The sequence below is a fragment of the Lycium barbarum genome, chromosome 6 (genome assembly GCF_019175385.1).
Source record: "Lycium barbarum isolate Lr01 chromosome 6, ASM1917538v2, whole genome shotgun sequence".
Lineage (NCBI taxonomy): Eukaryota > Viridiplantae > Streptophyta > Magnoliopsida > Solanales > Solanaceae > Lycium > Lycium barbarum.
Window position 1 is genome coordinate 122,534,437 of NC_083342.1, and position 25,747 is coordinate 122,560,183.

Here is a 25,747-nt window from a genome sequence, read left to right on the forward strand (position 1 = left end):
TCTGTAGGACTAGTATTTATTATTTTGTTTATTCTATAATTCTTATACTTTCTTTGTGGGGTTTGGTAAAAATGCGAGAGAGTCACAGTCAAAGTAGAAGCAATATTAAATATATTTTCATTGGCTCATGATTTTTTGTAAGGCACAAGGTTTAATAAAAAAACTTCTTTACTTTATATATTTATCATGATTTTTTGTAAGGCACAAGGTTTAATAAAAAACTTCTTTACTTTATATATTTATGAAGTAAACAATAATTAGTTTTAATTGATTGTGAAAAGCCGATTCTAAAGAGATAGGAGTAAAGCCTATATACATCTTAACCTCTCTAAACGCCACTCTGTGAAATTGACGTTAATAAAATTACACTATCTACGTATGTAATGTGTCACTTTGTGAATATTTGATAAAAGTGAAAAAATAATATTATATACATATATAGAGAGAGAGAAAAAAAAATTATTAGCCTAAAAGTTACGTTAGATAGATTGAAATATCAAATTAAATTTCAGATATGATCTAATAATTTAATTCTTAGAAATTATGAATGAGATATTGGTGATTTCAAAACAATGCGGCAAACTAGCACATCCCACAAAAAAATGTCACATGATTTAGACAGAGAGAGAAATTAATTTTAAAATTAAAGCAGTAGTAGTATTTTATACATCTCATTTTACTTGTATTTTGACCGTTCAAAGCCATAATTTAGAAAAACAATTCAGAGTTTTATTTGTTTATTTAATTAAGAAAAGAAAGGCGCAATGATTTCGGCAACACTGTCCGTAGCAGCTTTGGACAACACTAGTTGTTATGGGAGCACACCTCATGCTTCAGGGAAAAAGCCAAAAGACGACAAAAAATAACGTGGGGCCAGGGCCACCTCCTCTTTTTTTTTCACTGTAAAAACAATATTTTGTAAATCGTAGTTCTTTTTCTTGTTTAATAGTATATAAATAGTTTCTTAAATTTATCAGTAAAATCTATTTAGATATTCAAATAATGATATATTCAATTGAGCACATGAAGAGCTAATAAAAATATTTCTATTAGATATATTTGGTTCAAATTAAAAAAAATATGTATGTTCTCAAACATCTATTAAACAGTTAACTTAATCATTTTAAACATGTCACCTCCTTTTATTACATCTTTAATTATAAAAACATTTTAAAGCCTTTACTTTTTCCTTTTAGGGGTGAATAATGATTTTTAATTTAGAAGTCGCTGTTTCTGAATAAAGGGTAAGTATGACTGACTCTCTAAGTAAAACTTAACTTTCATTTGATCGCTTTTTTCTAGTCTAGAACTTCTTTTGCAATAGAGTTAGTTACATATCATATTACTTTACTTTACTACTGTTAAGAAGAGTGAGTTGTTACTGACTTTCTTGTCGTCTGTCAACAGTAACTAATATTAAAAAAAAAAATATAGACCTCATAATTCTAATATATATATATATATATTTATCCCAATTTAAAAAAAAAAATTATGAACTTCATATATATTAAACAACAACTAATATTAAAAAAATAATACAAATTAATAATGTCAAAAAAAGTGCCCCCATATTAAAAAATTAAAAATATTCATGTAATTTCCAAAGTATCTCATTAAATCAATAATGATGGATTTATTGCCACGTGCATATTCGTAGTAAACACTAATATAATAAAGTTTTAAATACGGAGCACAAACTACAATGTTATATTAATCGTGTTTTGAACATAGTATCCCATATTGACAAAATCAAGCAATATAAAAAAATGAAATAAAAAAAAGCGAATCCCATATTAAAAAAACAAACAATGTCAAAAAAAAAGTGCAAAAAAAAATTGTGAGCCCCATAATTCTAATATATATATATATATATATATATATATATGCATAAAAATAGTGCGAATTAATAATGTCCAAAAAAAATCAAACAATATTCATGTAATTTCCAAAGTATCTCATTAAGTCAATAATGATGGATTCATTGCCACGTGCGTATCAATCCATTAGTGGGAGCAAATGAAATTGTTTTTCTTCAAAAAGTTAAGTAGTCAAACCATACAGTTTTCTTTATTTTTTTATATTAGCCTGAGATCTAATCTAGATATTAAAGTGTTGTATATGCTATTCCGTCATGTCATTTATTTGTTATGTTCACTAAAATAAATATACTTAAAATATTTATATTTTAAAATAAGATAAAATTTAATTACTTTTTTATTTTTATTCTTACTCTAATAAATGTGAAAAGAGATTAATGTCGTAAAAAAAAATATATCAAATGGAGTATATATATATAATCACTATTCAAAGATAACTACATACACATAGATGCACTATAATCTAAAGTGTTGAGCCCGTGCTGCCGTCTAGTTAAAAATATAAATGGGATTCAAAACTGTAGGAAATGAAAAGTTGGAACTTTATTTCTTCAATGAAAAGTTGGAATTGAAAGAAATATTTCGTTAGCGTGAAGGGGATAATATTCGCGTAAAATCTACTTTCTCCAAACATCACATATGAAATTATACTGAGCATGTTATTGTTGGAACACTCACTTATGCTCTTTACATCACGCTTTTGGACTTGATTTGTTTTTCTCACTCACTTGACTTGTTATTGTTGGAACACTCACTAAACAAGTCTTCTGTTTTAAAAAGTATTAATAAATTTTCGTAGCAAACACGAATAAAATAAAATTTTAGATACGGAGCACAAACTACAATGTTATATTATCACTATCTAAACACAACTACATATACATAGATACACTATAATACGAAGTGTTGGGCCCGTACGCAGCACGGGCATAAGCCATCTAGCCGTCTGGCCAACCATCCGTCCCTTTTTACTTGTCCGCTATACTAAAAATAAATGTCCATATTTACTTGTCTAGTTTAAAAAATCAAGATAGAATTTAACACTTAGTTCCTAATTTACTCTTATGATTTATTATAATGCTTATCAATGCATTTCCCAAAACGTTGTATTTATTATATTCAAAGGGTGATATAGTACTCCCTCCGATCCAAAATAATTGAGGTTTTAGACTTGGGCTCGTGTATTAAAGAATTCACTTACTCCTAAAAATTAAGAGGTGCATTGACTAGAATAACCTTAATTAAGAGGGGCTTTGAAACTATAACAAACATTAAATTTGTTCATTGAATTAAGAATGTGTCAAGAATAAATTTGGAAGAAGAATGAAATACCTTCTTGATAGACTAAAAACCTCAATTATTTCTGATCAGCTTTTAGAGGCTAAATCTTCAATTATTTGTCGCATTTTTCATTTACACGCCCATTAAGAAAACATTTATAAGGATAGCATTTTGACTATTTTATCCTCTTAGCATATTTCATCATGTTCTCTCCTCAACAAACACATTTACTCCCTTAATGATAAAACCTCTTAAATGTTGGTATATGGACTCACAAAATCAGCCCATTGATGTAATTAATATAAGGGTAAAATGAAAAAAAGCTACTTAATTTTATCTCGGGTAAATAAAACGACAAGTGTTTTTATTTAGGACAACGATTTTTTTGAGATGAGGGAGTACAGTTATCATTCTACTTTTGTCTCATTAATAGGCGTGCCCGGTAAATAACAGTCAATATGCTTTTTTCTCATGCCTTTCTTGGTTCATGGTTCGATATTATAGTGTCCTGGTCGTAGAGGTATCACACCAATCCATTCCGAACTTGGTGTCTACTAACTCCCGTTATTCACTTTTACTTGTCACGTTTCGCTTCTCGAGAGTTGAATTGCATGGATTTTGACCAACATTTTAAGATGTATTTTTTCATCATATTAATATGAGGAGAATTGCAACTTATAATATTTTTTGTCAAGGGTGTTTATCGGTCGGTTCGGTTCGGTTTTGTGTATTATCGGTTCGTTTTATTGATTTTCGGTTTTTAAATATGCTAAACCGATAACCAAATCAATAACATATTCCTTATTGATTTCGGATTATCGGTTTTTGGTCCTTAACGGTTCGGTTTTCGAATTAATCGATAAAAAAATGATCCGCTAATTTTTTTGTTTTCTCTTATTTTCATTTGTTCATACACTGCCTTCATACATAAAAGATTAAAAGTCTACACAAATTATAAGCAGAAGTAAATTTAAATACGTTATTGCTATTTGCTAAAACAAGCTTTTTTTCTTTCACGTTAAATAGCAAACTTGGATGTTGTAGAAGCAAATTCAAATACGTTATTGTTGTTTGCTAAAACAAACTTCTTTTGTTTCACATTAAGTAGCAAACTTGGATGTTGTAGAAGCAAATTCAAATACGTTATTGCTATTTGCTAAGACAAACTTGTTTTAAATAATTCGAATTTAAAGTTACTATTATATACAACAACAACAACAACCCAGTGAAATCCCACACCGTGGGGTCTAGGGAGGGTAGAGTGTACGCAAACCTGACTCCTACCAAGGTAGGACGGCTGTTTCCGAAAGACCCTCGGCTCAATAGAAAGCATAAAAGAGGTTAGATAAGGCCAAGAAAATTCAAAGCGATATGGAAATGAAAATAACGAAAGTGACTAAGCCATGATGAAGCAGTTTGCAAAGGGGCAGTGACTATCACAGATAAAATAAGATAATCAATGTACAGAATAACAGATAGTAGTAGAAATCAAAGCATAAGAACTTATATCGCGATAATGTGACAAAGTTACTATTATATAATTAGGGATAAAAAAATAATTTCAATATAAGCTTATTGGGCTATCGGTTTAACCATTAACTAAAGCCTTAAAATCGGAAACCGAACCGATAAAAAAATTTACAAAACCGTTAACCCGATAATGATAAACTAATAGTGTTTTTATTGGTTCGGTTTATCGGTTAAACCGGTTTTTGCACATCTCTATTTTTTGTATAGTTTCCGGACATCTAAATTTTAATTTTAACATATTGAATTAATTAATCTAATTTAGCTCTGGATATTAGTTAAAATAACTCTCAAAAAGCGAAACGTGATAAATAGTAAAAGTTAATAGAAGGAGTATTATTTAATTATGGATATGTAACTCTACCATTTACTAAGTGGTTAATTTGGCATTCTCATTTATTATGATGCGCTCATCGAATTAAGTAAAATTTTAGGGAAAGTCGACACTTTTAATCACCTTGTTGACCTATTAGTAATTGGTGCGATAAATAGGCTTCATTCATTTCCCAAGAATGTTTATCTCAAAATTAAATGGTTGGTACTTGGTAGTACTAATTAGTTTTCTCATTTATTATTTGAGATAATTATAATTTGGTCGTACCAACTAAATTTAAGAAGACTTACCTAATTATTTAACCAACAACTTCATTTAGGACTTCAATTAATGAACGCGTATTAGTCTTTTTTTCTATTTTAACCAATGAATATCTCATATCTCAGCTAAACCAAACACCAAACACTCAGCAAAATACTTTTAATTTTTCTTTTTCAATGTTCAAAAAGTTTTCTTTTAATACTTGAGACTAAATTCACATGTAATTGTCAAATGCAAATTTTGTTTAAATATCTTATCTTTATCGATATGGTGATGTCATTGAAGTCATCTTGTGTCCAATAACGTCAAGTGTTTTCCCACAAAATTAATTTACTAGATTATAATGTATCGATAGAATGAAAAAAATTAATGCGTATTTACATTTTATTGATTAATCTTGTTTGTAAACATGTCTTGGATCATAATTTCTTTCTATTAATTCAATTTTTTATTGCTCAAATTAATGATAAGTTGAAATGCTTTTAGGGATATGTAGCCAAATAAAGTTTCAAGCTAAAAACATTTATAGCTAAAAAAATCATACATTGAAAGGTGGAAGGAAAACGAAGTATGACCTTTTGTTGATTTTACCGTATAAACATAGTTGACACTGATAGTACGTACAATAATTATGTATATCAAACACAGAAATGTTAATTCAAATTATTAACCAGCTTAAACTTATCCGTACTCTCTTTAATACCAGAAAAAGGCAGCAACGCATGCCTACAGATTCTCTCTTTACGCTTTATGGGCGAGAGTGGTGAACAAATAATATCATATTGATCAAATAAATTTCTAAAACTACAAAGTTAAGCACGGAAAACATGTTGATTGTAGAAACATAAAATTACTCTATCATTAACTCAGAGAAGAATCCAATTTCTTAATAATTTTTGGTATATCATCTTAAAGCTATAACTTTGGGCTCTGTCCGTCATATATAAAGTTAATTATTAGTCAATAATTAAATGCAATGCAACCAAACCCAAAATATATGGCTCTCTATATACAATTCTATGGATACGTACTTCTTCATGCTAAACCTCAAACTACATGATCTGAGAAAAAAAAATGGATAGGACCTCATCAAAGTAAATTAGTGATGAACCTCTTCATGGTTTACTAGTGAATCACAACATTTTGTATCAGGATGTTAGGAATCAACTGAAGAAGCTCAAGTCCTATACTTCTGTCCCAAATGAAGTTCCTCCAACATGTCATATATGACGGTTAGAGGGTAATAATCCATTAAGAGTCTTTTCTTGTAGTCTACTCCAATCTCACGAGTCAACCCCAACAACAACAAGTTAACTTCGGACTTGAGCTTCTTTAATTGATTCCTAACATCTTGATACAGAAATGTTATGATTCACTAATGAACCATGAAGAGGTTCGTCAATAGTGATTTATTGGAGTCCTATCTATCTTTCTCCCTTTGGTTATACAATAGTTTAAGGTTTAGGATGATGAAGTACGTATCCGCAGAGTTGTTTATATAAAGAGGTTTTGATTGCATTTTATTTAATTATTGGTCTCTAAAATTATATTGGTAAGTAGAGCATTATACAGTCAATTATTCATAGTTGGTTGTGTATGCATAGATATAGTCATTACATCCAATTTTTAACGTTGTTAATTTGTTAATTCATAACTGAACACATAATCAACATATAATCGGTAAAATAAATTGAGCACACAAGTTTGAAGATTCAAGATTGGTTATAATCTGACATGAAAATACAATGGATGAAGTCTATTCAAATTAAGGAAAAAGATGATGCCTTCATACGGTTACATAACATCATTAAACTCAAAAAGATGAAAATCTATTACTAGGAATTCCTCCTTTTTTTCTCTAACAATAGTTGACTAATGATAAAAGGACGATTTATCATTATACTGAGTAACAGTAAGAATGTGACGGATCATAATGTGGACTGAGAATAACAAATTGGTCGCCAATCTCCATGTATTAAAAGCAGCTAACCTGTCTAAATAATTTTATGATTGCATCAATATAGACTATTTCTGTTGTAATCAAAACAACAACACTTAGCTGGCTTGTCTGAATTATTCACGTTCAAGAAATGATTATACAGTCAAAATTTGTACATTAACAATTATAGATATGTCAACTGGTCCACTTTGTCATGCCAATTGGCAGTTTATCTATAGCCCTATTCCTTTACGCTTCACAACTTAAACACTATATAGGTTGTGAGATTTATACAAACAAACGAATGCAAATTATGTACAAACAAACGAATGCAAATTATGTGTTTCTCATATATGCGTTTATTAATTAATTATAATTATATAATAAATCATTACTTTATTGTAACTATTAGAAATTAAATCATATTTTTATTATATATAAGCACGGTGGGAGGACGAACACACCTCCTCCAGCTTGTACCATAAGCTTTACAAATTGTACACACAATGAATAATTGTACCATAAGCTATATAACTTGTACACTTTATCCAACTATTTTTATATTTCACGTGGATATATGTCATAGTACTTAATATTTATTCCCTTCTCATGTATAGACGTATACACTTTAATTTTAATTCTCCGACATATTTATTTCCTCCGTGCACTTTTAACTTTTCGCGTTCTTGCTAAATATTCATTCTCTTTTCATGTATAGAACGAACACAGCTCCTCCATCTTGTACCATAAGCTTGACAAATTGTGCATGCAATGAATGCTTGTACCATAAGCTATATAACTTGTACACTTTATCCAACTATTTTTATATCCCACGTGGACATATGTCACAGTCCTTAATATTTATTCCCTTATCATGTATAGATGTATGCACTTCAATTTTAATTCTCCGACACATTTATTTCCTCCGTGCACTTTTACTCGTTCACTTTTGACATTTCGCGTTCTTGCTGAATATTTATTCTCTTCTCATGTATAGACATATGCAGTTCAATTTTAATTCTCCTACACAAATTTATTTCCTTCGAGTACTTTTACTTGTTCACTTTTGACTTTTCACGTTCTTTAAGAATTAATAAATCTCACGTGGATATATGCCATAGTACTGAATATTTATTCTCTTCTCATGTATACACGTGTGCACTTCAATTTTAATTCTCCGACACATATTTATTTTCTCCGCGCACTTTCACTTGTTCACTTTTGACTTTTCACGTTCTTGTTGAATATTTATTTTCTTCCTATGTATACATGTATGCACTTTAATTGTAATTATCCGACATATATTTATTTTCTCCGTGCACTTTTAATTGTTTACTTTTGAATTTTCACGTTATTTAATAAATGAAATACTCCCTCCGCCCCATATTTCTTGGCCACATTACTTAACTTTTCACGTTTTTTAAGAATTAATAAATGAAGTACTCTCTTCGATATTACTTAGCCACATTACTATACTTGACTTGTCACGTTCTTTAAGAATTAATAAAAATGAAGTACTCCCTTCGTCCATATTACTTGGCCACATTATTAAAAATATATGTCTATTTTTCTATTTTATTCTATATTTTTCTTCTTTTTTATTTCTAATATATATAAGTGTGAGGAGAGGACTAACACAACAATAGACATTTGTACCACAAGCTATATAAATTGTACATTTTAACCAACTACTTTTTTATCGCACATGGTCATATGTCATAGTACTGAATATTTATCTCTTCTCATGTATACACGTATGCACTTCAAATTTAATTCTCCGACACATTTATTTCTCCGTGCACTTATACTTATTGACTTTTGACTTTTCAAGTTCTTTAAGAATTAATAAATAAAGTACTCCCTCCATCCCATATTACTTGGCCACATTACTAAACTACTTTTTTATCCCACGTGGACATATGTCATAATACTGAATATTTATTCTCTGCTCATGTATACAAGTATGCACTTCAATTTTAATTCTCCAACACATATTTATTTCCTCCGTGCACTGTTACTTGTTAATAAATGAAGTACTCAACATTACTAAAAATATATGTCCAAATTACTTGTTCATTTACAGAACCAAGATAAAATTAATTAAATCTTTCACATCTTATCCTCTCTGTCCCATATTACTTGGCCACATTACTAAAAATATATGTCCAAATTACTTATTCATTTACAAAACCAAGATAAAATTACAAGATAAAATTAATTAAATCTTTCCCATCTTACCCTTAGTAATAAATGTTTTTTAAAATAGTCAATTTTGATTAGAATGTATTTATTGGAGAGAGATAGGGATAAGATAGTAAAATACATCTTTTATTTCTGATTTCTTAAGGGGCGTGCAAAAGGGAAAGTGAAAAGTAATATGGGACAGAGAGAGTATATATTTACCATAATATTCATATTTATCGGTGTAAGTCTCAATAGCCTTCGATAATAATTTGAAAATGAGTAATTAATGTAAAGAGTAAAATTAATAATAAGAACACACAAATATTCACTCATTAATTCCATGGAAATTAATGGCCAGCCCCTTCTGCATGATTCTCCCACTCTTCTTGCGTTGCCTAGCTTGATGGTCCCCGTGATAAATAAAGGAATACAAGAAAAAGGATAACATGTATACAAATATGTACGCCTATAATATATGTGTAGTCGTTATCTTTATACACAATCAACATAATTGAAGTTTCGTACTAATTAATAATTACCATATTGGTTTCTTTCCTTGATATGTTAACGTGGACAAGTAAAAGTAAACAAACCCGTTTTCCTTCTTTGTCAATACTTTAACCGTGAAGAGAGGACGAACAATAGCAATGCAAATTAGTACTAAAAGTTATTTTAATTCTCCTACACATAACTTGTTCACTTTTGACTTTTCACGTTCTTTGAGAATTAATAAATGAAGTATATATTTTATCATAATATCCATATTTATTGGTGTATAGTCTCAATAGCCTCAGAAAATGATTTGAAAATGAGTAATTAATATGAAGAGTAAAATAAGAAGAAGAATTTTTTTTTCTTGATATGTTAACGACGACAAGTAAAAGTGAAGGGAGGGAGTGACTTTTATCCCATTTTCCTTCTCTGTCAATACTTACTTATTTACTCTCCTTTGCAGTCTCTCCTTATTGTTTCTTTACATTTATAAAATGTATTACTTTATATTTTCATTTCAGAATTAAAATGTGGTGAATTACGATATAACATACATCTTTCTAATTTTGATTTCTTTGTAACATTTTGTTTTATCTATAATAATTGTTAATATAAAAAATTATAATATATTTTTTAATTAATTTAATAAAAATATTTTATTAGTTTTTCTTTTTAAAAAATCCAATATATACAACAATGATTCTTAAGTTTGGATCTGAACAGTTACTTAATTGAAATGGATATCAACCTGTCGGTATACATATAAGATATTAAATAATTTAAAAGAAAAAATTTAGAATTAAAATATTAATTTTCCCTCATATTCTTACTAATTTTCTTTTTCACATTGATGAACAACTTTCATTGTCATGATAATGAGAAAAAAGTCCGACTCTTTCCATCTCAAAAACTTAATTCCATCAACTCCATTTTTTAATTATAACTAAAGTGATGGTACATAAAATACATTTTGTATATGTTGCTATATATAATAATGATTAGAATGTTTTTAAAAATTATTTTCAAAATACAAACCTTAAAGACTGACTAATTATAGTGAATAGACATGTTCGGCCCGTGCGATATGTATTGCTAGTAGTTTGTTAAAAACACTAAACGCGAATAAATATTTTACTGGCTACATTTACAGTAAGTAAACCCTTTTCCCTTTATTTTCTCACTCCAATTTCCTAATGTTTCTTTACTCTTCAGACTAGGTCACTCAAGGACTGAAACAACAATGGAAAAAATACTCTGAATCTCCAAGTTTAGAATTGTATCCTTTTAAATATTCCAGGGTGTGTTCAGAGGAAAACATTTCAATTTTCCTATGTTTGTTTGGTCAAAATTTTTGAAAAATATTTTCTTTAGAAAAAAAATTCCTTAAAAATGAGAAAAGTGACTTACATAGTGTAAGTAGGAAAAACAAATTTCACAACTGACATTTCAAAGACCATATTAATATTGTCCTCTCCATCCTCCAATGCATCTCATCTTCACCCCACCCCCACCACCCCTACCCCAACCCTTGTGTACAATCTGCCATGAGCAGCTAGTCTCATCATAAACACCCACCTAAGAGAACTATAATTATTGCAGACCAGGAACAGCTTTCTATACAGTTTTCTAATAGAACGACTGGCAGAGTATGCATAGTGTATTTGGCCTCCTCACAAACTTTTCTTAGCTTTAAACATCTTTTGGACTGTCCCCGCATTGAGCCTGTAGTTTAGTAATTTGCATGAACCAACTTAACCTAGAGCTTGTCTTTCTTATAACACACCCATTCCGTAATGGCTTCCCAATTGTTGCTTTATTATATAGGAGTACATTAGTCAAGTTCTGTTCACCAACTGACAGGGGGCAACATAATCTAAAATTGCTTTAGCGTCCTATGACGTCTAGTGTTTTCTTAGACCAGTGGACTTCATCCGCCATATCCAGTTAATTATTACTCCCTCAATAGTCATATAGCATGAAATGTTAACTGCTGTGAGATACTCCCACCAAAAGAAGTTAGTAATTATTAGTCATATAGCATAAAATGTGATTGTTGTGGGACACTCCATACAGAAGGGGAAAAGGGAAGAAGACAACGGCTCAGCGCAAGTGGCTAAATAAGAAGTACCTCAATAAGTGGCATTATTTTTAGATTGCCTCAATAAGTATCTTGCATTTAAAACTCACACAGAAAAATGAATTTGTTCTTTTCAACGTAGTTATATCCACAAAGTAGGTAATATCATGACCATACTTTCCTCCAAGAATTCCACACACTCAAAAGTCAAATCACAGTTTCGCATAACTGGTCTAAGATAGAGTTCACAGCAGTAACATGCTATCAAGAACCTTGCCAAACTAAATAAAGCTCAACAAGAGGATATAATACTAGGTAGAAAAATCACTTGATGGTGGGAACAGGGCAATAACACCTCTATCAGGAGTTCAGGACTAGGGAGCTTCCTGCCAATTGCATTGTGCTTATAACTTTCTGTAGCACCCAAGTGATAGCCAAGCAATAGCTCTATTCAGTCCCTGTTAAGCTCGTAAAGAGTTCAGCTAACAATTGACCTATCCATTCAACAAGCAGAGGGGTTGTAATCTGATCAGTTATTTTAATGGCGACAAGATGAAATGACATCAACAGTCAAACTAGTAACCACACTTAAAATTAAAGTAAACATATGTACTGCTATATCTTAAACCAACAACGTAGTTCTACGATGACCACTTATGCATTTAAAAATTTCCAGTATAACTTTGGCCAGCAATTTCTTAATTTTGATAAATAAAATTTGCACATATAAAACTTCACAGAGTACTACAAATCACAAGTTAAAAAGAAAAATATCATAGTTAAAAAAAAAAACAAAAAAAAACATGATTTACTCTCCAAGCATGATAGCTATCATACAAAAAGGCAGAGGGAAATGGAATAAATACTTTCTTTATAACGAAAAACGGAATAAATACTTACAATAACGCTTTTCACTTATCATAATCAGTGTCTTGACAATATAGCATTTCTATATCATAATCAGATATGAAGTTGCAAGTTGCAACAAACATATACAATTTGGCGTATGTGCACACTTTCCTCAAAAACCTCTTTTCCCATGAAAGATTATACGAGGGAGTCCGCAGCAGCTGTTTTATGTCAAATTAGCCTCCACTTTGCATTGAGAACTGAGGCACTCGACCTAGTGGAATAATTATATCTTTCATGATCTCATATTCCGCTGTGCTTATCTGAGCACCATCAAGCACCTGCTTAGCCAAAGGGAACAAAAAGAAATCTCAATCAACCCCATACTCAGTGTCAAGAAACTATTAACATCTTATGCTGGAAAACTAGGAAAAGATAAAAAGAAAATACTTCAGTGCAATAACGTACGAGAAAATCCCCTAATAAATGAATTTTGGGTTACGTCCAAAATGATGAGTAGTAATTCTTCACTCCTAACAAGGTACGTAAATACTCCATCCACTACTATGTAGAAAATATATTCTATAGTATCAAAGGGAATATTTTGAAACATTCACTAATCTTCTCTTAGTTAAATTCAATGAATCTAGACACATAGTATCGTTAATTCACTCGACTTACAAACAAATACATATGTCAACCATGTATGCTCGGGTATAACTACTGATACTGCATTCTTGTTAATCTGTGCAAGGGTAACAAATGAAATCAGGTTCTCTTGATTTTCAACAAGAACATTTTCAAACCATGTTTGTTCACGACAGTTTAAGTATAGTTACTAGTACTGCATGCTTGTTAGCAAATCTGTGGAAGGTAAGTAAATGAGATCACAGCTTGCTCTCTTAAGCTTATAGTATTCAACCAAGCCTCAGGAGCCATCATATGCTCATGAAATTTCCAACAAAACCAAGTTCAACTATGAGCCGAACAAGTATATCAATCCACAAAGCCGTTTTAAAATGGAAAAAAGAGACATTTATTGGAAGTTATTAGGGCGCCTTCCTAATCTTTCAATTTTCAGCTCAATGAACAGGAACAGCCAAACTAAAACAGCTATATAACAATCAACTTCTCAATAAAAGTCAGCCATGAGACATCACAACTTTTTATTTTATCGTTGACAACAATACAACTTCAACGCAAACTGATCAAACAACTTCATGGTCGTTCACTACCCGATGGAAGGAATAGACTTCTGTTTGCCAGCAATACTGTTAATAGTGTATTCTTAGTAATGTTTTCAGGCAAGGAGGAAAGGTACAAAAAGGCAAATCCACCATGTAATTAGGTTTTCTTTTCCCTACATACAGGTTGGTATTTTGAAGCTGCTAATTAAATGTCCTCACCAAGAACACATAATCATTTATTTTTCCTTTCCAGTAAAAAGTAATCAGGTAGGAATTTAGAAGTTCATCCAACCCAAGCTCTACATTTTTGCACCAAATTTCTTACTAGGCCTTCTGGTTTCTCTTGCATAAAAGGACGACCTAGTCCTGCATCTACTTGGAATTTCACTAAGGTATCCCATCCCCTATCATAATTGTTTCATTTAAGAGAAGGAAGAAGTTGCATAATGAAGAAACAAGTGAGTAGATGGTCAAGGTGAGGTTCCCTGTTGCCTTGCAAACTTGGAGTAATAAATAGAACAAGGAAGAAACATGTTTTTTTTAAAAGAAGACTTCATCAAAATTCCCGAGGTCCAATAGCGCATGGTTCGAAACTCTGGAAATTGGCCCGCACCTCTAACCTTCTCCATTTAAATATCAAACTACAAGGTTTAAACTCATGACATGCACCTAACCCGCAAATCATGGTGTACTCTTGTCAGAAGACCAAAGCCCTGGGGCTTAAAAAAGATGAAGTTATTCCTGAAAAGAGCAATAGGGGAAAGAATTGGAATATGTTTCTGAATTGTAGTTTCTAGATAGACAAGGAAAACTCCCGAGCTAGCTCTACACTTGATTTGAGTTGCATCAATCTAATGCCTAACATCTTGTACCAGCAATTCTATTTGCTTTCTCACTGTGCATCTTTCTTTTTTGTTTATAAAATAGTGCTCATATTTAGAGCAAGGTTTACATTGAATTTATAAGTGGAACAAGATTCATATTTCTCATTCTTCTTTCTGTAAATGTGAGCAAAACTATCACTTAAGAGGTTTTTTCCAAAAAAGAAACTGCTACAGAGAAATCATTTTGTCGATGTAAACAAATGTATGCAATTATGCTGCTTCTGCTCAGTTACCTCTCTTCCACACATGAAACTTTTTTTCAGTAGTTGATTTCACAGCATAATACAAGCAAAACGCCTGATATAGTCTACCTGTGGCTACACCTATGATAACAGCTTTGGTCAAAAATCTAAAGTTGGTCGTCCAGAGAGTTTTTCCGAGCATTTTTTTTTTCCATTAGCCACTATCTCACCCTATAATACTTGTCAACGAGCATCTATTGCATAATGAATAGTTGCTTACGGAGCATCGTGTTTGAACAAGCATTTTTCCTGCTCACAGCCAGAACATTTTTCCTAAGAAACAATATAGCCAACATCTACAGAACAGTTGGCCCTTTCTAAGTAAGATGACAAAAGAACTAAAAAGTAATGTCTATCACATATAAAGGCTTAGAGCTCTACAAATTGCATTTACTGAAATATTCAAGCTCGACTTAGTGATAACAGCTACCATTTAAACATACACATCTGCGTCCTTCTATATAATTCAGGAAGGTGGCAAACCTTGTGAAGATTTGAAAGAAATAACTTGACCTGGGGAGGGGGGAAGGTATTCCGGAGAACAAATATTAAGAATGAGATTAAGGAGAACAAAATCGCATAGGAGGAACTAAAATACAGCTTTTGGAAGATGCCGAACCAACACATTACCAATCAACACAGTATCCTACATATGAAACAGGACATGAGAATATAGAAGCCTATGACCCCAAAATTCTACCTTTGGAAACGAAGTCCTTCGCCCTGTCATATATGGAGTCAGTGTGGGTAACCTACATACGGAAAGAGCATCAAGAAACAGAAGTACAATAAGTTGCCACTGCTTCATCCGGAATGCAGGGAGTGGGTCCACAAAAGACATTGTATCTAAGAAGAGACCCTGCACATGTCAAACGAAGAGGAGTCATCCTCACAGATGATGATTACTATATTAGTTATGAATCATCATGATATGCAATATATCCTTAAACCACAAATACCCTTGTCTACCCAACTACGCCATCACAGCCAACACACCAATAGAAAAGTGTGAGTAGATAACCCCCTAAGCACATCAAAGAACCTCCTCTAGCTTTTGAAAATGCACATCAAACCTCATTTAAAAGTATAATGGCACCAAGAAGAATAATAAACCACACAAGCTTATATCAGCAACTTCAAGAGTCATAGCCAACTTTTCGTACTAATTTGTTTGTAGAAACAAAATGCCATCCCATCACCTCCACCAGCCAATTACATACTGCTTGGCAAAATCTTTCCATCAATGACTGGGTGGTACTTGTACTGACTCCCTCCCCACCCCGTCACAGAATGTCAATGTGTTTGTGGCTGAGTAAAAAGAGAGAACCATAAAATTTGGACTTCCAGGTACTCTAGACAATCCTTTACAAGCTTCTTGTATTCTGCAACTTCATGCAACACACAGTACAGGTAGACAACATATAATGGCATATTTAAAGTATCCCCTACTGGAAAATGAAATCGTAAACCCAAAAAAAAAAAAAAAATGAGATCAAAATTGCTTCCTAATACCAAACCAAAACCAAAAAATTAAAATTGCTTCCTAACTTCACAAAAAAAAAAGCAACCACTTAGAGGTCTCCTGACAGCATGCAGAAATCATTGACTTGACAACTTCCAAAGTTCTAGGGCTTTGGGAAGAGGAAGAGGCTTTATCTTTTTATTTTATTTTATTTCGAGAATGAAAGGTATCGATAATGAATGCGTACAACAGAAAGAGGAGCAGAAGAGGTTATATCTTAAAGTGTAATCATATACCATTCCTTGCTCTAAAGTTGATATTGGTACAGGCAGCCTAAGGTCAGCAACCAATCCTGGCAATGCTCGAGCAAGACAGCCAGCAAGAGTCTGCTTGATCTCAGTTGACCGGCCATCAGATAACACAATTTTGCAAGGATATTCTCTTCCATTGATAGATAAATACTCCTCATTATTGTTTTCGTCGTGCCCATATATAAATGCCAAGGACGATGATGATATCCATGTGAAGAGGGAATTAAACATTGTAGCGAAAGGTGACAGCTGAAGAAAATCAGACCCCCACAGTCACACCAAAGAAGGTTAAGAAAGGAAAAAGGAGAGGGGTGGGGCAGATATGAAGAGAGAAAAAGAACATTAAATAGCGATAGCAAGTTTCAAGAGAGTAAAAAGGTTTAATGAGCAACTCACAGTCATGTTAAACCCCTTGGGTGGACTATCATACCAAGAGTCCTCCGATTCAAAAACATCATAATTTGGCATCCCTGGTTTTCTTGGCCATTTTAAAGGAGCTGGTTCTGTATCAAGCACCTCATCCTTCTCCTGATGTATTGCTTCATCCACTTCTTGTGGAGGTGGCAATATTATAATCCCAGCTTTGGACACTAAATATCACATGCAACAGAACTCAAAAGCAATTAGATGCCAAGAGTGTATGACTTACTCACAAAATCTCCTAATGGAGAGTCAATGAAATTGTCATACCAGCATCAGGGATATCAGAACCTGAGGCAACAGCCTCTGCTGCTTGGCTTAGTGCTGCTGCACAGGCTTCTGCAGATCCAAATCGATATGCATCATCATCCTCTTCCATGTCTGTAAAGCCTGATCCCCCATAAGCTTGATTCTCATCTTCTGATATTTTGGATGAACTCTCTGTTTTATTGCCAGTACCTTCATCCGTATTTTCATCAGCCCAAGTAACTGACCGAGCCATTTTCTTGGAATTTGAGGATTTTAGAGAAGATTTGAGCAATTGTTTATCATGTGCACCATCTGATGCACATTTTCTTCCCCCATCCGAAATATTTAGCACCTCAACACTTTTGTTCTTGACATCATGTTGGGAAGGACCAGAAGACACTTCTCCAGAGTTATCCACCTTAAAACATCTATTGTTCTTATCCAGTTTTTCTGTTTCTTCTCCAGAATGCAACTGCAAGGCCTCAACTTGCTTCCCCAATACAGAAACATCATGCCTAACTTCGTTCCTTGTCTTCGTTTGGAGGGCTTCTTTATTAGAGACAGCATTTACAGGAGCTGGAGATTTTGAAATGCTATACTCATCTTGAGTTATTATAATGCTGGAAAAGTCAATCTCATTAAGTATCATGTTTTTCTCATTTTGGAGTCCGGCATGCCTATTCTTGGATCCTGCCAAGTTACAAGTATTTGACACGATCAACAAGGACATAAATTTTGATTAGCTAGAATATGAAGTCTTATATTCTAAAATTTCCAATGAAATGACTCCAGCAAGCATAAGTGTAGAGAACCTTTTCCCTATAACTACAGGTACCTTTTTAGAACATTGAAATTCTCGTACCTCTGTTAACGTCTTTCAACAGTGCTGGATTCACAATGCGATCTCTCTGTGGAACATAGCCTTCAATTGCATTAGATGGACCCATCCACTCTTCCAGTGAAACTTCACCACCCTTTACATCCAATTTTTCCTGAATCTTCAACTTGGAAGATCCTAGGTCACCATTTTCCTTCACATCCTCTGTGGAATGCAAATGCAATCCCTCAAATAATTTCAGGACTTCATTAAGTTTTGCTGGATTCAATGTAGAGCTTCTTTCGTCTTGCAAGCTACCAGCAAATGTTCTACTACTGACAACGCAATTTGTTGAACAGTACATGTATGTTTCATGAAGATCATAAACTTTATGGTCCTTCAATGATATTCTGTAATGTCCTTTCCGAGGCCTTTCAGAAGGCAGGGAGTTGCTGCAAAGAGGATAACCACACATGTTTGCTATTGATCGTTCAGTTACTACATCCTGATAATCGCTCAGAGACAGCAAAGACCCAGCAGAAAAGAGTTGGTTTTCATCTTTAATGCCTTCAAGAAGACAGAGTTGCAACTTGTGGACAGCATCTTTAACAGCGATGGCTTCTTCCTTTGCCATTAGAGAACTCTTCCGAAGTACTGATAACAAACAAAAGTTTTTCCCATAGTTGATAAAATACATGATAGGAGATAGATAATAAATATCAAAAATAAATCTCACTCATTCTGCATGTTACTCACCATAGAAGTCCATGGACACCATAGCATATAAGAGAACATCTACTATCATCTTAGATCTTACACCAATAATGCTAACTTATTTAATTTAACAGTTTAACAACCAGTTAAAGCTTAAAAAACAAGAGAAGTACACTTTCTGATACATCCTATGAACACAGGTGTGGATACAAATACCCTATTTGGTAAGATGATCCACATGTTCAGCCCTAGATATAGGAAAAAAAAAAATTATAGCTTGAGAGATGAAAAGTTTTGGCAAACTAAGCAATTAATCTCATGAAACGTTAATAAAGACAGATAGAAGAACGCAATATCTGACATAAGTAACATACAAATACAAGACAACTTAGTTCCTAACAATCATTATGACTACTACTGGCTCATGGGTGCTCAAACCACAACTTGAAAAAGCAGCATCCTCCAAGAAACAGTTACAGACATGAAGATATACAAAAGCTTATTTTTCTTGCCTTCTAAACTTCTTTAAATTGAGCGATGACGGATCATATTATCATGCATTCCTTATACCTATGCACCCTCAAGCTCTTAAGATCCCTAAATATCTGGTACTTCCCTCATACAAATAATGTCACCATATCTGAAAAGGGACGATAATGGCTGCACGATCTAAGAAAAAAGGAACCTTGCTATGTGACTAGTCGGTTATCTTACTAAGAACTCTCTTTTCCCTATACTTTCCAGGGAAGATGCAAAGAGCAAAAATGGCAAAAAAATTTATTCTCAAACGTCAACAAACAGAATCTCCATGCATTTGTTTTTCTCTCTTAGAATGTTATATTGTTATTAGCCCTTAGAAGGCTTTCAAATAGCAATAATTTGAAATAATTGATCAAGAAACCAATGAACCAGAGGGCAACAGAGCATTCAACTGTACTCTAACTGACTACAGGTTTCATGCAGATATGTTAGCACAATTAACCAATCAGCGATACAGAGCCTCATACTATATCTTCTTGGACACGTATATGATCACACATGGCAATATTTAAAATGTACATCTCCAGTATAAGATTCAGCAGAATCGAGACTATCATAAAAAAATACTTGTCTGCATTTTTCATACATAACTAAATTCAAATAGAATCTTTTTCAATTTGCAGTTAAACCGCAAAATAATATGTAAAAACTGCTTAATCCTTGACCAATGTACATGCAATAAATTGTATGCATAATACATCATCGAATTAGAAGGTACCAATATAAGTAACACCAAAAAAAACAGTTGGCAAAGAATTTAATTTGGTAGCCAGGACAACCACTAGAAAGTGTATATACTTGTCGCTCCTTTGAGAAAGAGCATCAAACAAATGATTATTTTCCTTCCCAAGTCTTTTTTGCCCCCTATCTATGGCTTCGTTTCCTAAATCCATTAAGAAAATACCCAATAAATACACTCATTAAAAGAATCAGAGTAGAGCGCGCCTATTTTGCAGTTTTGTTAGGCTAATCCCAAATTTGAAATATTTACAGGCAGCTCCACTCAGCATCTTATACAAAAACACACCCCAATTACAGCGCCTAACAAATCTCTTGATATTGAGTTTTGCTAAATTGGACTGAAACAGCTATGTTTGCTTTGTCCATTATCATTGCAACAATATCAGGCATGTGATAAAGGAAAAAGTCAACATTAACCGTGTAACGGCAGTAATTTCCACTAAACAGGTAATACAAACACAAACTACAAACAAATAAACCAAGAATTTGCTAGTATCAAAATTCAAACATGTTGGCATACTATCAAACATGTTACCTGCACAATTCAGCACAACTACCAAATACTAAAAACTATAGTCCAGATATAGTTATGTGAAGCTCCATAGGTATTAAAATTTGGGTAGGGTTTTAAATACACACATGTCTTAAAACACTGGCCTTTACTCCATAACCCTACTTCTTTATCAAGATTTTAAGAAAAGAGTTCCGAAAAAGAAAAAAGAAACTGGGACAGGGTTCCAATCAAGATTTTAAGGCTATCAATCATTCGTTTTAAGTGATTGTCTAAATCACCCTAAATTATCAACTTAATTGTCTCCTGGAAAAACAAATTAGTTGAATACTACCTACCATATTACTTCTCTTAGAAAACCTAATACATGTCAGAATATTCATGAAGTTAAATCAGGTGTTTGTAATATAGAACTTGGTAGTTTAAACGAACAGCAAAGTTAGAGGCGATTATTTTACCTTAAGCCTATGTTGACTGCAGGCTTTGAATTGTTGGGTAAATGGCAATGCAACTCTTTATATTATAGTAGTATTAATGGCAAAATCCCAATGGGAAAGCGGTTGGATAACGGGTCAAATATGGATCAGCCCGTATAACCCGCTGTAGAAAATGGGTCAAGGGATTTGGGCCTGTGGGTTTTTTTTTTTGGTAAAATTTTCACAAACAACTACCTTTTAGCTCCTTCTAACAACCTATAAATACATGTTCTACATTTATAATTTATAGTTAAAGGACCTATATTTAGCTAGTAGACCGGTCGACTTAAATATAGGATAAATATAACGGAAATACACACACTGAGAAAACTGAAAGTGCTATATTTATGGAAACAAAATCTATTCCAATTTAAATTAAAATCAGTTTTTAATGTTTCCCGATTCACGTAAATATCCTCCCATTCCATATCTGATCTCATATCTCATTTAAACAGCTAACAAATTCAAAAAAAAATTGAATTCAAAAAGTACATTCATATTTTTAACCAAAAAAAAAAAAAGATTCAAAAACTAGTTCATCAAAAAACTTTGAAAAATAACAATATCAAACCAGTGAACATAGCTTGTTTTAAACGACGAATATATATTTGAATTCATCTGTTGAAATATCGAATTCAAGTTGAGTTCATAATTGAGGTAACAACGTTTTCACTGCAACTTTTTATTTTTTTTATTTTTCTGAAATTTTGAAAAATATATCTGAAATATAGTCAACAGAAACCATAATAAGTAATATTGAACATAATAATCAAAATACAATTAAAATATAGCCAAAATATAGTCATAATTGAGGTAACAACGTTTTCACTGCAACTTTTTTTTTTTTTTTACTTTTCTGAATTTTTTCTAAATATATGAAAAATATATCTGAAATATAATCAACAGAAACCAGAATAAGTAATATTGAACATGATAATCAAAATACAATTAAAATATAGCCAAAATATATATGAAAAACAACTATTAAAATATCAATCCAAAACATTAGGAATTGAAAATTCGGGTTCTATACCTCTAGTCCTCATCGGAGTAGAAGCTTTCTTATCCATTTCACTTAAATCTAACAAAAAACAATCAAGAACAAACAGTGATAATCAATTATTTAGAGTTGCATTGCTGATTCAAACGGAAAAAGAAAAAAAACGAAAATATAGGTTAAATACACGGTGAAACGTAAAAATCAGTATAGAATCTTACTTTTTTGGGGAATTAGATTTGAATTATGAGTGAAATTAATGAGTAGTTAATTAGAGACAAATAAGGAAGTTGAACTATTGTAAAACTGGTTTGAAATTGGAGGAAACTAAGGGATGTTGAGCATAATGGCGTGTATTTAGGGGGATAGGAGAGAGGGACCTTTTTTTTTTGCTTAAATTTAGGGGTGTGAGAGTGGTAAAAAAGTGATAGCTATAGGAAGTAAATATGCTATATTTTAGCTACTAAATATAATTATTGTAAAGTTTAGTTATGTTTCATAAATAGGCAATAATGTAAGTTATGCCAAGTAAATTTTACTTTTTTTTTTCTTTGGTTGTGAGAGGGGAATTGGGTGGTTTTATGAGGGAAGGAATTTTGGAATTGTATCAATTACTAGTACAATATTTAATAGCTACTCAGACAAAAATATTTAAGAAAATGGAGTAGCTACTTAGAAAATTAATAACTCAAGATAATGGGAAAGTGGTTTTGAGGTTGCTACATAAACACTCCAACTTCAAATCCATTCGAGTCATATTTCTACTTCTCTATTAATTAGTAAATTTGTGTTGTGTTCCGCACTGTCATGAAAAAATTAATAAGTCAATGATGTAATTTAATTGATGTATATATTAATTTTCATGTACGTGCATACATAAATGAATTATATAAATTGATTAAACATTAAATTAAAATATTTTTTCCAGTTACCTTTAATACTTACCATGTTGTCAATTTTACACAAACATAATAGGAATAAATCAATCACATAATAATATAATACAAAGTAAATAAAAATATTATATTGCTTGTCAAGATTCAATTTCAAAATTGTCCATCCCATGTTTGATCTTTAGAATACACATGTATCTATATCCCATGAAATCGTGCGCCAAAAATAAGAGCTAATAATGAGATTGCAATTGCAAAAGACGTTAGGATTCCTTGTGGAAAAAAATATAATTTGCTCAGGTAGAAAAAAGAATATCAAATGTCGAGATTGTTTTATTATTATTTAAAAGTTATTCATAAATAATAATACTTCCTCTGGATTAAAAAAAGAGTCCACTTAGCCTGTTTGTCTTGGATAAAAAAAAAATTCACTTAACAAATCAAGAAAGAATTAACCATGTTTTTCCATATTTGCCCCTATTAAGTGTTATATGATCAAATCCCAATGCCTATTTAATTAGGGGTAGTTTAGTCAAATTACCTATTTTTGTCTAGGAATTAATATTTTCTTAAGGGGTGTGCAAATGGCTAAGTTGACTCTTTTTTTGATCCGGAGGGAGTACTATTTATTAAAGCTAATATTTATTAGTAGCTATATATATTTATAGACTTTCTAAGATTTCTAAGATAAAAATAAACAGAAAAAAATACATCCTTACTCAGACCTTCTACTCGCCTAGTAGCGTTTTTGCTACGACACACCTTACCTAATTTTTGGTCCTATCACCCCCCTAAACTATTTAAAACAATAATATTTTACCCCCTAAATGCTGATGCCCACTCTCATATGGGAGAGTGACATACACTCTCCTTGCCACATGTGCATTTTTTTTTTAATTTTTTTTTTAAAAAATTCAGCTTACGTGTCAATTTTTAAGAATAAAAAACTGATTTTTCTTTTAAAAAATTTATTTTTAAAACTCGTTTTAAAAAAAAAAAAAAAAACTGAAAACGCGAATTAAAAAACTGATTTTTCTTTTTAAAAATTTATTTTTAAAACCCGTTTTTTAAACGAATTAAAAAACTGAATTTTCTTTAAAAAAATAAATTTAAAACCCTTTTAAAAAAAATTGAAAATTTGATTTTTTTTAAAACCCATATGTTTTTAAAAAAAAAAAAAAAAACAAAACTGAAAACATGATTTTTTTTTTTAAATATGGAAAAATGGATTTGTTAAAAATATGGAAAGCTTGATTTTTTTTTAAAAAAAAATGTCTTAAAAGATCTTGATTTTCATGATTTCATTTTCTTAGGACACTTTTATTTTTCAAATAAAATCCGGAAAAAGTGTTTTTCTTGTCAAAATTTGAAAAAAAAAACTGACTTTTTATAAAATTTTGAAAAAATTAATTATTTTTTTTTAAAATGTGGAAAACTAGATTTATATTCATATTTTAAGAAAATACATATTTTTAAGAAAAAAATTAAGTTTTTCCGCTTTTTATGTTTCTCACTCTCTCAAGGAGAGTGAAACACACTCTCCTTGCCACGTCAACCTTAAGGGGGTAAAATATTATGGTTTTAAATAATTTAGGAAGTGATAGAACCAAAAATTAGGTAAGGTGTGTCGTAGCAAAAACGCTACTAGGTGAGGGGGGTAATGATGCCTTATCCCCTTTTTTTAGTGATTTTAGTAATTACAACCTTAGATATTTCATTAACTAACACAAAACATTTATTAACTACTTCTAAAAGTTTTTTGTCATTTTTCATTATCACATGCTTTTTTGTTATTTAAGCAGTTATTTTCATCATAACTCCTCAGGCAAAACAAAGCAGAATAAAAAAATTCCCACCCTTTTTCTTAAGCGAGAATTATCATACCCGACATTTTATTTCAGCTAATGGCCAGAGTTTTTCGAGCACTCATGTATACTTCAATGGTGGCAACATCTTTTTTTACCACAAAATTCCTATCATATTTTGTTTTAGAAACATTTTCTTATAGTTTTTAATTACATAAATTTTATTTTTTAAAAAAATTTGCAGAATTAACATGTCAAAAATAAACTAACCATCAATCTTGAACAAGTTGAAGTTCAATCATATGAATATTCATGTCGCTCTTTCCAAATCCATCGTAAAATTGATTCATTTTATGCTGACGAGAAATTTACCATAATTCTCTTTCTTTATCCAATTTTAGATCTGTCAATGTGATCAAACTCAAATTAGATGTGGAGCTAAAGAATAAATGAGTCATTCATTCACTCCAACCATCATTTTCAGTTTGTGAAAACTACCAAGTACGAAAAATCCAGATATGAATGAATAACTTTTACCCGTGTATAACAAGAAGGTGACGGGTATATCAGCGTTATTACGGACCCCGTAGAGTATATCTCCGTAATAACTTGCAACTCAAAGGACAAGGAAAGTAATTATGCAACGGGGGTATATAAAGGCAACGAACCCTGAGTCT

General features: G+C 31.7%; 1 protein-coding gene across 4 annotated transcripts; it reads right to left on the reverse strand.

The window, feature by feature from the left end:
- Positions 1 to 12,005: 12,005 nt before the first annotated feature.
- Positions 12,006 to 21,505, reverse strand: LOC132598494 (putative RNA polymerase II subunit B1 CTD phosphatase RPAP2 homolog). 4 transcript variants are annotated; one of them, XR_009566586.1, is made up of 8 exons: positions 21,358 to 21,505; positions 18,439 to 19,047; positions 17,598 to 18,266; positions 17,304 to 17,497; positions 16,893 to 17,156; positions 15,835 to 15,993; positions 12,873 to 13,162; positions 12,006 to 12,466 (listed from the first exon to the last, which is right to left on the reverse strand). XR_009566586.1 is itself a non-coding variant. In XM_060311408.1 (6 exons), the coding sequence occupies exons 1-6, from the start codon at positions 19,025 to 19,027 to the stop codon at positions 13,058 to 13,060; spliced, it is 1,980 nt and encodes a 659-aa protein (XP_060167391.1). In that variant the 5' UTR covers positions 19,028 to 19,047; the 3' UTR covers positions 12,827 to 13,057. The 4 variants fall into 4 exon arrangements, 1 of the variants encoding a protein (XP_060167391.1); XR_009566587.1 differs by lacking the exon at positions 21,358 to 21,505 and adding an exon at positions 21,238 to 21,327; XR_009566588.1 differs by lacking the exons at positions 16,893 to 17,156; positions 21,358 to 21,505 and adding an exon at positions 19,150 to 20,913.
- Positions 21,506 to 25,747: the final 4,242 nt, after the last annotated feature.

Bases quoted from the DNA above. Each gene is read 5' to 3' on its own strand.
- LOC132598494 (XM_060311408.1), bottom strand. From the start codon at position 19,027: ATGGCAAAGGAAGAAGCCATCGCTGTTAAAGATGCTGTCCACAAGTTG. The intron at 17,498-17,597 runs GTATGACAATTT...TGTGATATTTAG, and splicing joins TTCTGATATCCCTGATGCTG to TGTCCAAAGCTGGGATTATA. The intron at 17,157-17,303 runs GTGAGTTGCTCA...GATTTTCTTCAG, and splicing joins CCAAGGGGTTTAACATGACT to CTGTCACCTTTCGCTACAAT.